The 12,771-nt window shown below is 37.6% G+C and overlaps 2 protein-coding genes and 1 pseudogene across 3 annotated transcripts; 1 reads left to right on the forward strand and 2 right to left on the reverse strand.

Annotated features, from left to right (window-relative positions):
* Positions 1–4,371: 4,371 nt before the first annotated feature.
* On the reverse strand, positions 4,372–6,958 carry LOC121755876 (annotated as a pseudogene).
* Positions 6,959–8,588: 1,630 nt separating this feature from the next.
* LOC121755877 (protein-L-isoaspartate O-methyltransferase 1-like) lies at positions 8,589–10,878 on the forward strand. Of its 2 annotated transcripts, none has more exons than XM_042151297.1 (4): positions 8,589–8,844; positions 9,564–9,834; positions 10,004–10,168; positions 10,251–10,878. In XM_042151297.1, the coding sequence occupies exons 1-4, from the start codon at positions 8,656–8,658 to the stop codon at positions 10,505–10,507; spliced, it is 882 nt and encodes a 293-aa protein (XP_042007231.1). In that variant the 5' UTR covers positions 8,589–8,655; the 3' UTR covers positions 10,508–10,878. The 2 variants fall into 2 exon arrangements, with proteins under 2 accessions (XP_042007231.1, XP_042007233.1); XM_042151299.1 differs by having other exon boundaries at positions 8,590–8,844; positions 9,567–9,834.
* Positions 10,879–10,885: 7 nt separating this feature from the next.
* LOC121755878 (28 kDa ribonucleoprotein, chloroplastic-like) lies at positions 10,886–12,700 on the reverse strand. Its single transcript, XM_042151300.1, has 4 exons — positions 12,169–12,700; positions 11,718–11,819; positions 11,186–11,461; positions 10,886–11,111 (listed from the first exon to the last, which is right to left on the reverse strand). Exons 1-4 carry the CDS (start codon positions 12,586–12,588, stop codon positions 11,046–11,048), a joined length of 864 nt encoding a protein of 287 aa, XP_042007234.1. The 5' UTR covers positions 12,589–12,700; the 3' UTR covers positions 10,886–11,045.
* Positions 12,701–12,771: the final 71 nt, after the last annotated feature.

Below are 12,771 nucleotides of genomic sequence, written 5' to 3' on the forward strand. Positions count from 1 at the left end.
AGACATATTGACTCTGACATTCACGAGTCAAGGAATAAAGTTGTTTAACTGACTATGTGGTTTATTAGTTATATCTAGGCATGCACAAGGGTCGAAAACCGCCGGTTCAAGGGTCGGGGAATGTATGAACCTGAACCGGCCCGCCTAGCTCCCGGCGGTTCCGGTTCCGGTTAAAAAAACCGGCGGGTTACGGGGCGGTTCAAAACCGCCAGTTTTCGGCTTGAACCGCCGGTTCCGGGCCGGTTCGACGGTTTGACGAATTGTTTTTTTTTTTTTTTGCATTTTTCAACTTTTCAATTTTAATCAACTTACATTACACTTTTCAAGTTTGTTTTTTGTATGAAATGTGAGTAAATAAAATTGAAAAAAATACGGATAAAGTTGCAATTTTATTGAAATTGCATGTTTACAAATTACACGTTACAAGTTACAACAATTACAAATTGAAAACATATGGCGGTCTTTAAGTCTTAAACAAAATTTAAATACAAATGAGACTACTAGTGAAGAACTAATTACAAATGACAAGAAACGATGTTGAAGTTCTTAAATGTATAAGTGTATTATATATATACTCTTAACCGGCGAAGAAGATCTTTCTACATAACTAAATTAAGGACACCTTTAGCAATTCAACTTTAAATGTTGAGTTTCGTCTAACAATCAACAAATATAGTAGAATTGTCAAAAGTTTCCCTCATTTAGCCGTATAGAGAAATATACTTCATCGACTAGAGTATATACAAATACAATTATGTAATTGTTTTTGCATATACAAAAACATATGGCGGTTCAACCCTAAACTGGCGGGTTGTCCACGGTTTCCGTCAGAAAACCGCCGGTTTCTGACCGAAAACCGGCGGTTCCTGACCGGTTTTGCAGGCCTACACACTGACCCTACGGCCTAGCCTCTGAAAAGTTGCCGGAACCGTCAGAAACCGGCTCCCGAACCGGCGGTTTACCCCGCGAACCGCCGGTTCCAACGGCTATACTAAACCCCTACGCGAACCCTACGAACCCCTAACCTACGAAACACTATTTAACCCTTTGAACCGGCGGTTCGAACCGCCGAACCGCCGGTTTTGAACCGCCGATTCAGGTTCAATATATTGCCGAACCTGAACCGGCCCTTCCGACCCTTCAACCCTTCTGCCGGTTCAACCCGCCGGTTCCGGGCCCGGTTCCGGTTCATGAACCGGCGGGCCCGAACCGGCGGTTAACCGCCGGGCCGGGTCGGTTTGTGCATGCCTAGTTATATCCTTGACTGGCATTTACTAGTATTTAATTTTTTCTCTTGTTTTCTTCAAAATTGTTTATATAACCATCTTTACTTGATTTATTATATACCTTTAATAGAATAAGACATAATTTTCTAATTAGAGTCCGTTCGGATTCAAAGATTATATGGTCATTTGAATCTTACAACTTAATTTTACATGGATATGGATGCATTATATTGCTAACTATTTAAATTGCTAACTATGCTAACTCATCAATGTAGCGTATTAAAAATGTTAACACGATTACATTAAAATGTCAACACATTATATTGAAGTTCAACAAAATTATGTGTTGACATTTTAATGTCATTGTGTTGATATTTTTAATACACTGTGTTGATGAGTTAGCAACTTAAGAAAGTTAGCAATTGATCACACACACCCCTACATGGTTAATTATATGATAATAAGTCATAGTTACTCTCTCCAACTAAAATAATCTCACATCTTAATCTTAGATGAATAATTATACTCCCTCCGTCCCCAAAGAATATGCACTTTGGGGTCGGCATGAGCTTTAATATAAAATTGGAGAAGTAAAAGAGAAGTAGAGAGAATAGGTAAATAAAGCATTGTTAGTGGAGAATGAGTCTCACCTCATTAGAAAGAAAATATTTTCTAAAATTAGAAAATGCATATTCTTATGGGACATACTAAAAAGGAAATAGTGCATATTCTTGAGGGATGGATGGAGTATAATAATGAGTCATAGTAATCAAACGACACCTTAAGATTAAATTAGTAATAGGATTGAATCATGAGATACAATATAATCTTGACATTATGAAGGCGGATCAAGATACATTGTCACGGGTCGAGCTTTTCAAAAATTACAATCGAACAAAAAACGAAATTAGTTATGATCTTTAATCATAACTAATCAGAGCATCTCCAAGGGGGAAAGATATATTGAGAAGGTATATTTCTCATTTACCTTCTCAAAAATGTTATTATACCTCATTGAAAAGTAATGAACTCCAAATAAAGAAGGTAAATTAAAAAGGTAAACAAAATAACTAACTTTTTACCTTTTCTATCAAGAAGAGGTAAAAATAACTTCTCAAAATGAAAGAATGTATAATACTTCCTCAAATCCCCTTTCCTTTGAAGTGAAATTTTATGAAGAAGAGGTAAATATGGTAGTTATTTCTCTTTACCTCTCAATTTACCCTCTCCCTTGGAGGTGCTCTCATGGCAACCGAACTGCACTTTAATTTTTAAGTAGTGGCCGACTGTTTATTAGTGTATTTTATGACTAGAAATTAAGATTAATTCCGAGTATTTTACGTTAATAATTTTGATTACACTTGACTATTTTTTTGTTCAGAATTTACCATTATTTTCCCACTTATTACTATTTCAATTAATATGTTGGCCCACATAAGTCTTCCCTTTTAAATTTGTGATTTGTCCAAGTCAACATTTAATGACAACAAAGTCAGTCAATTTCTTGATTAAGAATATGAGATTAGTGATTGGGTGGATGAGTGACAAACTTACAATAAATTGAATTAATAACTGTATAGTTAACAGTTGTCCAGCTTGACTCACTTTTAAACTACTACTACTACTACTCTAAAAGGTAATCAAACTTAATTAAGAACAAACTCGTTCAAATAAGTTTTTTGCCAAATAAATTCGACATAATTATATATATTTTTAAAAGTCCATGTATATGATCCATAATTTTTTTTAAACATAAAAAAGAACAAATTACACCTTAAAAAATATATTACAATATCTGAACAAATAATCAAATTTCATTGGCTTTTTAAATATCCTCTAATAGCAGTGATAGCCACGTTATACTGATGGGTATATATAGTACAATGCCTAATTCAAGTCTGGACATGTCTAGACGGTTGCTGAAAATTTTATTATTGCTACTCCCTACGTTCCGCCATTACTTATTACTAGTTTTTTTTATTCTGTCGGCTAATATTCGCCACACTTATTTTTAAATATTTTTAGTAATGAACCCTTACATTCCATAACACATGCTCACTTATTCACATTTTAGTATAAAACTAATACCCCTACTCCATATAATTTCGTCCATCCATTGGAATTTGGAAAAATCGTAGCTCCTCTTGAGAGAAAAAAAGAAGAGCAAATGCAAAGCTTTACTATGGATTAAGACGACGATGAGAGAAAATTGTTCTGTGGGGGGGTATAAAGGATTGGCCCGCCTTGCACGAGCTAAGTTTTTCTTAATATATATTAAATGGACTATTTTATGAGAAAATTGCCAAATAAATTATGAAAGATGGTCAAATTTTAGCTTGTCCTATACTTTTTAAAATTTGAAAAATATATCGCGAAAGTTTTTTTGTTTTCAATTATCACATCCTTCCATTTTTTGGTGAATTATGCATTGATGTGCCAACCATTTTAAAATACATGGACAAAATGACAACATCTAATTAAGTTCGAAACAATGTTTTGTCCACCTATGTTTTAAACTGACTGTCATATCAATGCTTAATTAATTTGCCTGAAAAACGGAAGGGTGAGCTAGATATTTGAGAAAAAATCATCTTTTATTCATTTCTCAGATTTCAAAAAGTATTAGAATGACCATAATTTGGCATCTTTTGCGATCTATTTGGCAATTTGCCTTATTTTATATCCCTAAAATTATTTAAATTAGAACTCTTCGTAGCTATTACTAGAATTAAAAGTTTCAATAATAATCTGATATCAAGTGTCACCTAACCCGGGGAGTAGGAGTACTATATTTTCTTGAAAGGTCTATTTTCTTTTTGTTACCAAGTGATATAATTAAACGGTTCAAAAATCAAACTATAGTTAGAAAATAGAAATATTTAGGATACAAACTCCACCACAGCATCTTTTTCAAGAAAAAAAAAAGAAACGAAAACCACTTGATATTGTTAATATAGATATGCCGTCTTGCAATACATTTTTTGTAGTGAAAACGAAATATGCAAAGTGTACCTTAAAATGCACATTGTACACTAATTATAATGTAAATCTAACCACAAAATGGAGTAAAATATTTTACAACTGAGGAGTATAGCTTTCTTAATTGGTTCAAACCTGAAAATTACTTAAGGTTTCTATGGAGACATCAGAGAAAATGGTGGAACAAACAATCTGTCATCTGCTGATGTATGATGGGATGTTGTATGCCATGCCCATTCCCATAGTGATACATATACTGCGCCATTCTCCCCAAATCCGCCGCACATCCCACAAAATCCTTGCAAAACAGAGAGTCCTTCGCCACTCTATCCCCATTCATCTTCTTCCACGTCTCCCCGATCATCCACTTCACGTGCTCCCGCGCCTCCTCTTCCGAGGCATTGTTGTCGTTCATGTAGCACTGGATTGACTTCGGCACGTCCCCTCTGTTCACCTCGTCCACCGAGGTTCCTAGGTCGTCAGCGAGCCGCAGAATGATGGACGACCAACGGACTATGTCGTGGTATCCGTACAAACTGTCGCAAGCCTCTTTTGTGAGAGTAGGCGTTACTCGGAAGAATGCGTGGGTTAGGATGACCGCGGCTCCGATGGAGATCCATGAGGTGTTGAGATATTCTTCTAGATTTGGTTTGTGTGAATGTGTCCACTGTGGTACCATTTTGCCTCTATCAGGTATGCCTCCACCAAATCCCTCCACTGCTGAAAAATTGTGTGTTAAAGTCGTTGGTAAATGAAACAAAAATAACTATAATAAATTAATAATATCACACATCAGTAATAAAGAGAAAACTGCAACTAATAATACATAAAGTCTCATGTGCCACAATTTAGGATGAGACCCTATGACTTCTATCATGGTATCAGAGCAGGTCTCCACTGACAACCTCAAACCCTAAAGCAAATTGAGGGTAAAATTACCGATTTGCGTAGATAGGGGATGGCGTTGAAGCCTTGCTCCTTGAGAACGTCGTAGGCAGTGTCATCGACGAAGTTGTCGAGTGCAAGAAAGCACAGTTGCATATAGCTAGGAAGATGGTCGATTGCACTAATATCCCATCTGTGATTTTACAGCGTATATCGTGTCATTGACTGTGTGAGAGACAGAACGAAAAAGTAAAAATATTTACACAATATACGAACCTTCGAATGGCCTCTGTGAATTGCTCAAGTTCTTCTAAGGTGCCATAGACATCATAAACATCATCTATAGTTGTTATAAGAGCATTAACTTTACCGACTGTGACCCTTGCATCCTGTTGGAATGATGAAATCAATTAATTGGGGAACAAGAAGGAAATAGATGAAGTTATGACAAAAATAAAGAAGGAAATCAATTAAAGATTATGAAAAATCAAATAAAAAGGATATTAGTATAATTAGAATATATTTTCCATGTATAGCTAGAATTAGAGCCTGTAAAAGGTTGTGTAACCATTGAGATAATCAATTCAAGTCATTCACAATGTAGTCTTTAAAGTTCTTCCCATCTTTTACTTTCTGCAATAATATTTTATTTTCTGCATTATATTTTCTAACACATCCGCATGTTGACGCGGCTGCACGATCCCAGTCGTCCAAAAGTAGCATTCCACGAGCCTGTCCCTCGCGAATGGAAGCTTTTCAACCATGCTTGTATTTCTCCACCACATATATTTGTATCAAAACTGAAATTAGCTCAAGATAAGTATTACTTGGAGATAAATATTGGATTGCAAAATCACTGTAGTTTACCTTAAGTCTTGTTTGAGTTCATCTTGGAATTGTGCTTGGACAACATTTAGGTCCAACATGGCAAGCTCCAACACTATTGGATTCATGTCGGGTCTCTTCTTATACGCGTAGATCCACATGCTTGCGTTCGCCCTTTGGATCCTCCAGTGAATTGGGATGTCCAAAGAATATCGTATCCATGTTGAAAGGTTGTCATCAATTTCACCATCGAGTTTTTCCTGCAAATATCGGAAAATTCTCTAGCTGACTCTAGTGTGTTTTCGCCTTCGGTCACAAGGCTTCGTAGAGCTGCAGCAGTCCTCTGGTGTCGTCCACAAGGTTCGCCTTGAACTCACCCTTCTCATTCTTGAAACACTCCAACACCTCTGCAAAACGAAATGGTTTATTTTTTATATATCAAAAAAGACTCAAACCAAAAAAGGCAAAGTAAAACATAAAATGGTGATACTGACTCCTCTATAAGGCGTTTTAAGAGGGTGAGTGACCATTTTTAATAAAACGTACCTTGGGCAACATGAAAGCCATGCTCGCGAAGGAGTCTGAATGCAAGGGCGGTCGAGTAAAGATCATTTTCCTCCTTCCTCTCGTGAATCTTATTATCGAGATATACAGAGTTCAAGATTTCTTTAAATTCCTTTTGGAAATGATCTGAGAGACCCAACCTCTGCAACTCATCAATCAACTCAAGCTGTCGAATCGGATCCGTTTCTTTCTTCAGCATCATCTTCACTTGCATAATTAGCTCACCAGCCCTTCTCATGTGCCTTTCTTCCTACATATATAAATCAGTACTTATTAGAAATTTAGAATACATGTATATATAGTCGGTCGATGTTATGATGTGATCATACCTTATAATCACTCTGGAGCGATTGAATGAAGTCGGCATCCCAACGGGAAGGGCTGTAGTTTCCGGATCTTCGTTGTATTTGGAGGTGATCGGCACTGAGTTGAGAGGAGCAACGAAGGAGGAGGCGAGCAGCAGAAGCAGCATTAGTACTGATTCTGCTACTAAAGAAGTTTGAAGTCTTGTTAGAGCTGTGGAGATGATTCACTGAGACTCGCCATTTGCATTGAAACGCTAGACATTTTGAGATGGATTGATCTTTGTAGTAATTCCTATTTGGTTATGATGAAGTGAGTTGGGAAACATGGAATATCTATTTATAGGCTGTTTTTCCTCCAAGTACATGTTTTAGCTTTTCTGAGGTGGTGTTCGTGTGCGGATCATTGGAGACCATAAATAAAATATAAGTAAGTTGAATAGAGTGGTATGCATGCTTGTTTGGGAGGTGAGGAATGAGGGGACCAGGGAGAGGAGATTTTATACAATTTATTGAATAAAATAAGTAGGAAGACAATATTCATTCTGGAGAAGTAGTGATAGAAAACTGTTTAGTGTTATGTGAGTGTAACTCACAAATTTGGTAATTCAATGGGATCTTGTTTCCCCAATTCTGAGCGATAATAATGTCTGAAGCGACATTGCAGAGCGAAATGTCGAAGAAAGATTTAATTACTTCCTCGATCTCTGGCGCGATATCTCCAAAATCCTTGCCCTAAAACCCGAATCCAAATTGGACGACGAGGAGGAATTGTCGATGCATAAATTTCAAATATCAGTTGTTGTACCACGCATAAATTTCAAAATTTACAATCAATTATAACATCAAAACATACTAATTAGGAATGTCAATCAGACCCGCTCAGGTTATCGGGTTATTAGTGTACACTATTTGACTTGTGGTTTATTTCGGGTTATAATTTTTCGACCCTAACCCTAATATTTCGGGTTTCTAGCTAATCCGTCGGGCTAATTGGGTAAAAAAAAAAAAAATTCAACAATGCTTAGTTCCAATTTTTGTTTAATTAAAATTTAGAATTCAGTACCACTACTTCACAATTGAACTACTTAATCTTCTTTATTTTGTAAATAATATAATTATTATAATGATAACACAATTATATACTATAAAATAATATTAGTAATAAATATATTTATAAAATAAATTGATGTATATATGGGTAATGAGTTTGTAAGAATTTTCTATAAATGGAATGAGATATTTTTATGTGATGGATGAAAAAAGAAAGTATCCTTATGTTTATAAGACGGAGGGAGTATTTTCCAAATTCATTTGTTAAAATAGAAGTCTTGCCCGGACCAGAAGAAGTATATGGATGTAGGTCTTTTATTTTATAAACTTTTATCATCTACTTTCACATTTTTTTTTTACATTTGTACGAAGTTAAACCGAGACTATTATTACATTTAACTTCACGTTAAACTTACCACATGCCATGCAACTTGGGGCTCAAACTAGCTCAGGCCCACCATAAAAGTGGATAGGTCTAAGTTTGAAATGGACAATTAGAACCTATTTCAACCCATGTCGACCCAATTGACAACTCTACTCGCAATTTTGATTATCTCCACTTTAGTTTATTAATATACAATAGCGAAGGCCACAACCGGTGCACCCCTTTGAAATCGTAGTGTAATTGAAACTAGGCCCAAGCTAATTAGTATACTATAGCATATATATGGGCCGGATCTAAAATAGGCATAAAAAGCCCAGCCCAAATTGGGTTGGATAGGGAGGAAGGTTGTGGAGGTGTCGACAAGGGGGAAGACAGGAGAGGGACACGAAGCAGAGGAACAGAACAATGCAGAAATTTCGAGGATTATATTAAAAAAATGCATTCCTCCTCCAATCATTCTTCACTTTCAGCAATTGTGACCCGCTGGGGACATCGTATTCCTCTTCACTCATCCTATTTACATCTCACTCCCCGCCCCCCGCCGAAGCTGGCCGCCTTCTCCTACCGCCGCTGCCGCGCCTACCCCTATCTCCTCACGGGGAACGCTCTCTTTTCCCGCATGGAGGTACGCAAACTCTCTTCTTTCTCTCTGTGTATTCCTATTTGATATACTTATTAGAGAGAGCGGATTCTGATGGATGAAATTTGAGAATTATGTTTTTCTTTTAACGAGTTATGTAACTAAGTGGCAGAATTGTGTTGACTTGTAAGTGATTACTGTTCATGAAATGATTGTGTTGAGGTTTCTTTGGTTGTGAAGATGTCTAAGTTCTGTATGAATACGATATGATGATAAAAACATGTGATTGTTTTGGATAAAATACAATTTGAAGCTCTTTAGAGTATATCGTTCGATTTAGAGCATGTTTAGTTAAAGAATGAAATAAGGCATATATTCAAGGCTATGAATTTATGGTTATCACTGTGTTGATTTAGATTGTGCTGCTAGTTTAACCAGACTAAGAGATAATCTGTTCAATCTGCAAAGATTTAGATGATATAAATGCATTTAAAAGAAGTGCTTCGTGTTGCTGTTGGTACTTGGTAGGTAAAGATGCCTGTTCTGCAATAAGCCGAGACGTTTCAGATGTTTATGCGTAAACCTTCCCGATAAGAAAGTAGCTGCAGAACAATGTGGATTTACTAGAAAATCAAATTTTACTTTATTTGATAAATGATATTGCTCTTTTTGTTCTTTCTCTTTTCATGATGATTTTGTGACAGGTTTTGAGACAGATCTGTGTGTTAAGTCTGACCTCAATATTGTTTTATGTTTCCCAACAGCAGTTCTGGGCTGGAAGTGGTATTGGTAGGAACCAAGATATGGTGTCTCATTTGCAGAGCTCAGGCGTGATAAGATCGAAGAAAGTAGCAGAAGTAATGGAAACAATCGACAGGGCTTTGTTTGTGCCGCCGGGTGCACAGCCCTATCTTGATAGTCCTATGCCAATAGGCCACAATGCTACGATTTCTGCTCCTCATATGCATGCAATGTGCCTTGAATTGTTGGAGAACCATTTGAAGCCCGGCATGTGCGCACTGGATGTTGGTTCGGGTAAATTTATATTGTTGCATTCGCTTAAAGGTTTCTTATACTACAGTGGAGGTCATTTTGGCCACTTTGTTAGTTATGGTAACTCAATGTTGGTGAGAAGCTTGTATCTTTAATGTGAGATTTTGCTTATTTTTCGAAATTTAGTAATTCGTCGAGCCTCATATTGTAGGGACTGGGTATTTGACCGCTTGCCTTGCTGTCATGGTTGGACCAGAAGGGCATGCAGTTGGAGTCGAACATATTCCAGAACTAGTCGAGTCTTCTATCGAAAGTATCAAAAAGAGTGCTGCAGCTCCCCTACTTAAAGAAGGGTCCCTCTCAATTCATGCTGCAGGTATTTCTTCATTTCTTTGTACATTTTCAAATCATCATGACATACATCTACAATAATCACTCGTGCCACTACGTAATAACAGACGGCAGGCAGGGCTGGCTGGAGCACGCGCCCTATGATGCTATTCACGTTGGAGCTGCTGCAGTAGAAATTCCTCCAGCACTCATCGAGCAACTGAAGCCAGGTGGCAGATTGGTGATCCCCGTGGGGAATGTCTTCCAGGATCTGCAAGTCGTTGACAAGAATGAGGATGGCAGCCTAAGTGTCCGGAGCGAAGCCTCTGTGCGTTACGTTCCATTGACAAGCCGAGAAGCTCAGATCCAGGGTCCACAATATTAGGTATAGAGTTATGTTGCGCTGTAAGTAATCCATCGTTATGTTTAGGGTTTAGGGTCTATGAACTAAGAGACTAGCTTTCAATATTTTAATACTCCCTCCGTCCCAGTAAAGATTACCCATTTTTTTTGCAAGTATTTTTGGAAAAATATAATAATTAGTTAAAATGAAGAGAAAGTAAAGTAATAAAGAAAATAATATAGAGGAGATTCTATATTATTCTCTCTCCACCTTAATTATTTATTGTCATTTTTTCAATACAATTGCGAAAAAAAGGAAAGGGTCATCTTAACTGGGATAGATGGAGTAGTAGTGTTTATTTCATCGCACATTTGATTTGGTATATGTAAATTGTGTCATTGAAATTCAGGCCATTAAATGTGTTGAAAAATGCATAACAATATTACCATAGATATAGGACTCTATTGTTAATGTTCAAATCCAAAGTAACATCCAACAAGATTGGAACCTATTAATGAACTCAAAATTCCACCACAAAACAAGACATGTAATAATACAACAATAACTAGTTGCTTAGCAATCAAAATCGGCCGCGGGTTTGTCTTTCCAAGGCAGCATTCACTCTGATCGGTCTCCCATCCAAAGTCTGCACCAACAAATACATTATTTCCCATTTGGATACACAGACTACATTAATTGAGAGGGAGCAAAAGGATTTACCTCTCCATCAAGGCTGGAAATGACATCGTTCATCTCAGACTCGGTCGACATCTCTACAAAGCCAAAACCACGCGACCTTCCAGTTTCCCTGTCAGAGACTACCCGGGCACTAACAACCGCACCGTGCTCACTGAAAATCTCCTCAAGGCGGCCGCTATCCACACTCCATGGAAGGTTGCCAATGTATATTCTATGACCGACTTCTCTAGGAGCACGCTCTGGCCGTGATCCTTTGGGTGCAGCAATGTTGACAGTCAAGAACCGGCCGTCCAAATCCTGTTCAAGAAGGGGAAGGAACGAAAGGTAAATCCTAACGGAAAACCATCAAGGTATAAACTAATCATAGATGGTATTTACACGCGTTGCATATTTAAAGATACAAGTAGTAGATGCGTGAATGATATTGATCGCTAATTGCTGTCTAGAAACTTCGAAACGACCAATAAATCAAGAAACCGGCACAAAGAAACAGAGATACTGATTCGCAAAATCTATGCCAACGGCATAATGTAATGCAGTCTATGAAACTTACATAACGGCTGAACAACTCCACGGCCTTTTCGGCCTCTTCCACAGTGCTCATTGTCACGAAACCAAATCCGCGGCTGTTACCAGACATCCTATCGTAGATAACCTGCACAAAGCAACTACATAATCAACACAACAGAAACACAATAAACTCACTCACCTCATCGTTATACATAGAAAACTCATCAAACATGACTAAAGAAAATCTTCCAAGCATATCAGAGTAAACTCATCCTATTTCACATCAAAAACACATTCTATGTGTCAAATTCATCCATTCTGCATCACAATCCACACCCAACAAAATTATGGAATTAAAAAAAATCTTCATATCCAAAATAAACAACCACAAAAATCATAAAACAACAAACTCAACCCATCAAGATTCAACCTTTATTCATTAATTTACAGCCCATTCCATCAAAATCACAGAAAAAAAAGAAAACCAATTATACCTCAGAAACCTCAACAACTCCAGCCTGCTGAAAGAGCTCACCCAATCTGTCACCATCAACATCAAAAGGCAAATTCCCTACATACACTTTGGCCCCCTCCGGCGGCTCGACGAAGATAACCCCCTCGCCCTCTTCTCCTTCGGCCCCACTTTCATCATCGGCAGCCTCATCCCAGTCCAATTTCCCATCAATTTCTTCAAGAACTGCCGGAGCATCCTCACCTAGAGCTGACAAAAAGCTTTTCTCCTTCCTTGTGAGACAGAATAAAGAAGTGAGTGAAAGCGAGGATAAGGGCTTGGAGCAAAGCTGGGAATTCGCTGGTTTGTACGGAACTGAGAGACAGGGGCGAGAAGAAGAGATTTTGGATGGAGTGAAGGGCGTAGGGCTTGATATCAACGCTGTAGTAGCTGCAAAAGCCATTGTATTTGCAGAATTTCAAGGGATAGAGTGGTGAAGAGAAGGAAAGGGGTTTAGAAGGGGTTGTGGTGAAAATGTTGGCGCTCGTATGGCTTTCAAGTCGAGGATAAGGTGCCATTATTCCTCTTTGTTTAATCCAGATATTTAATTATCTTCTTGCTTCTTTCTTTTATTACAATCAAACAG

This window comes from Salvia splendens, chromosome 11 (assembly GCF_004379255.2).
Source record: "Salvia splendens isolate huo1 chromosome 11, SspV2, whole genome shotgun sequence".
NCBI classification, from domain to species: Eukaryota; Viridiplantae; Streptophyta; class Magnoliopsida; order Lamiales; family Lamiaceae; genus Salvia; species Salvia splendens.

Coding starts and splice junctions, on each gene's coding strand:
- LOC121755878 (XM_042151300.1), bottom strand. CDS start 12,588: ATGGCTTTTGCAGCTACTACAGCGTTGATATCAAGCCCTACGCCCTTC. Junction 11,462..11,717: donor TGGAGTTGTTCAGCCGTTAT/GTAAGTTTCATA, acceptor CTTCTTGAACAG/GATTTGGACGGCCGGTTCTT. Junction 11,112..11,185: donor TTTCCAGCCTTGATGGAGAG/GTAAATCCTTTT, acceptor TTGTTGGTGCAG/ACTTTGGATGGGAGACCGAT.
- LOC121755877 (XM_042151297.1), top strand. CDS start 8,656: ATGCATTCCTCCTCCAATCATTCTTCACTTTCAGCAATTGTGACCCGC. Junction 8,845..9,563: donor CTCTCTTTTCCCGCATGGAG/GTACGCAAACTC, acceptor GTTTCCCAACAG/CAGTTCTGGGCTGGAAGTGG. Junction 9,835..10,003: donor CGCACTGGATGTTGGTTCGG/GTAAATTTATAT, acceptor CTCATATTGTAG/GGACTGGGTATTTGACCGCT.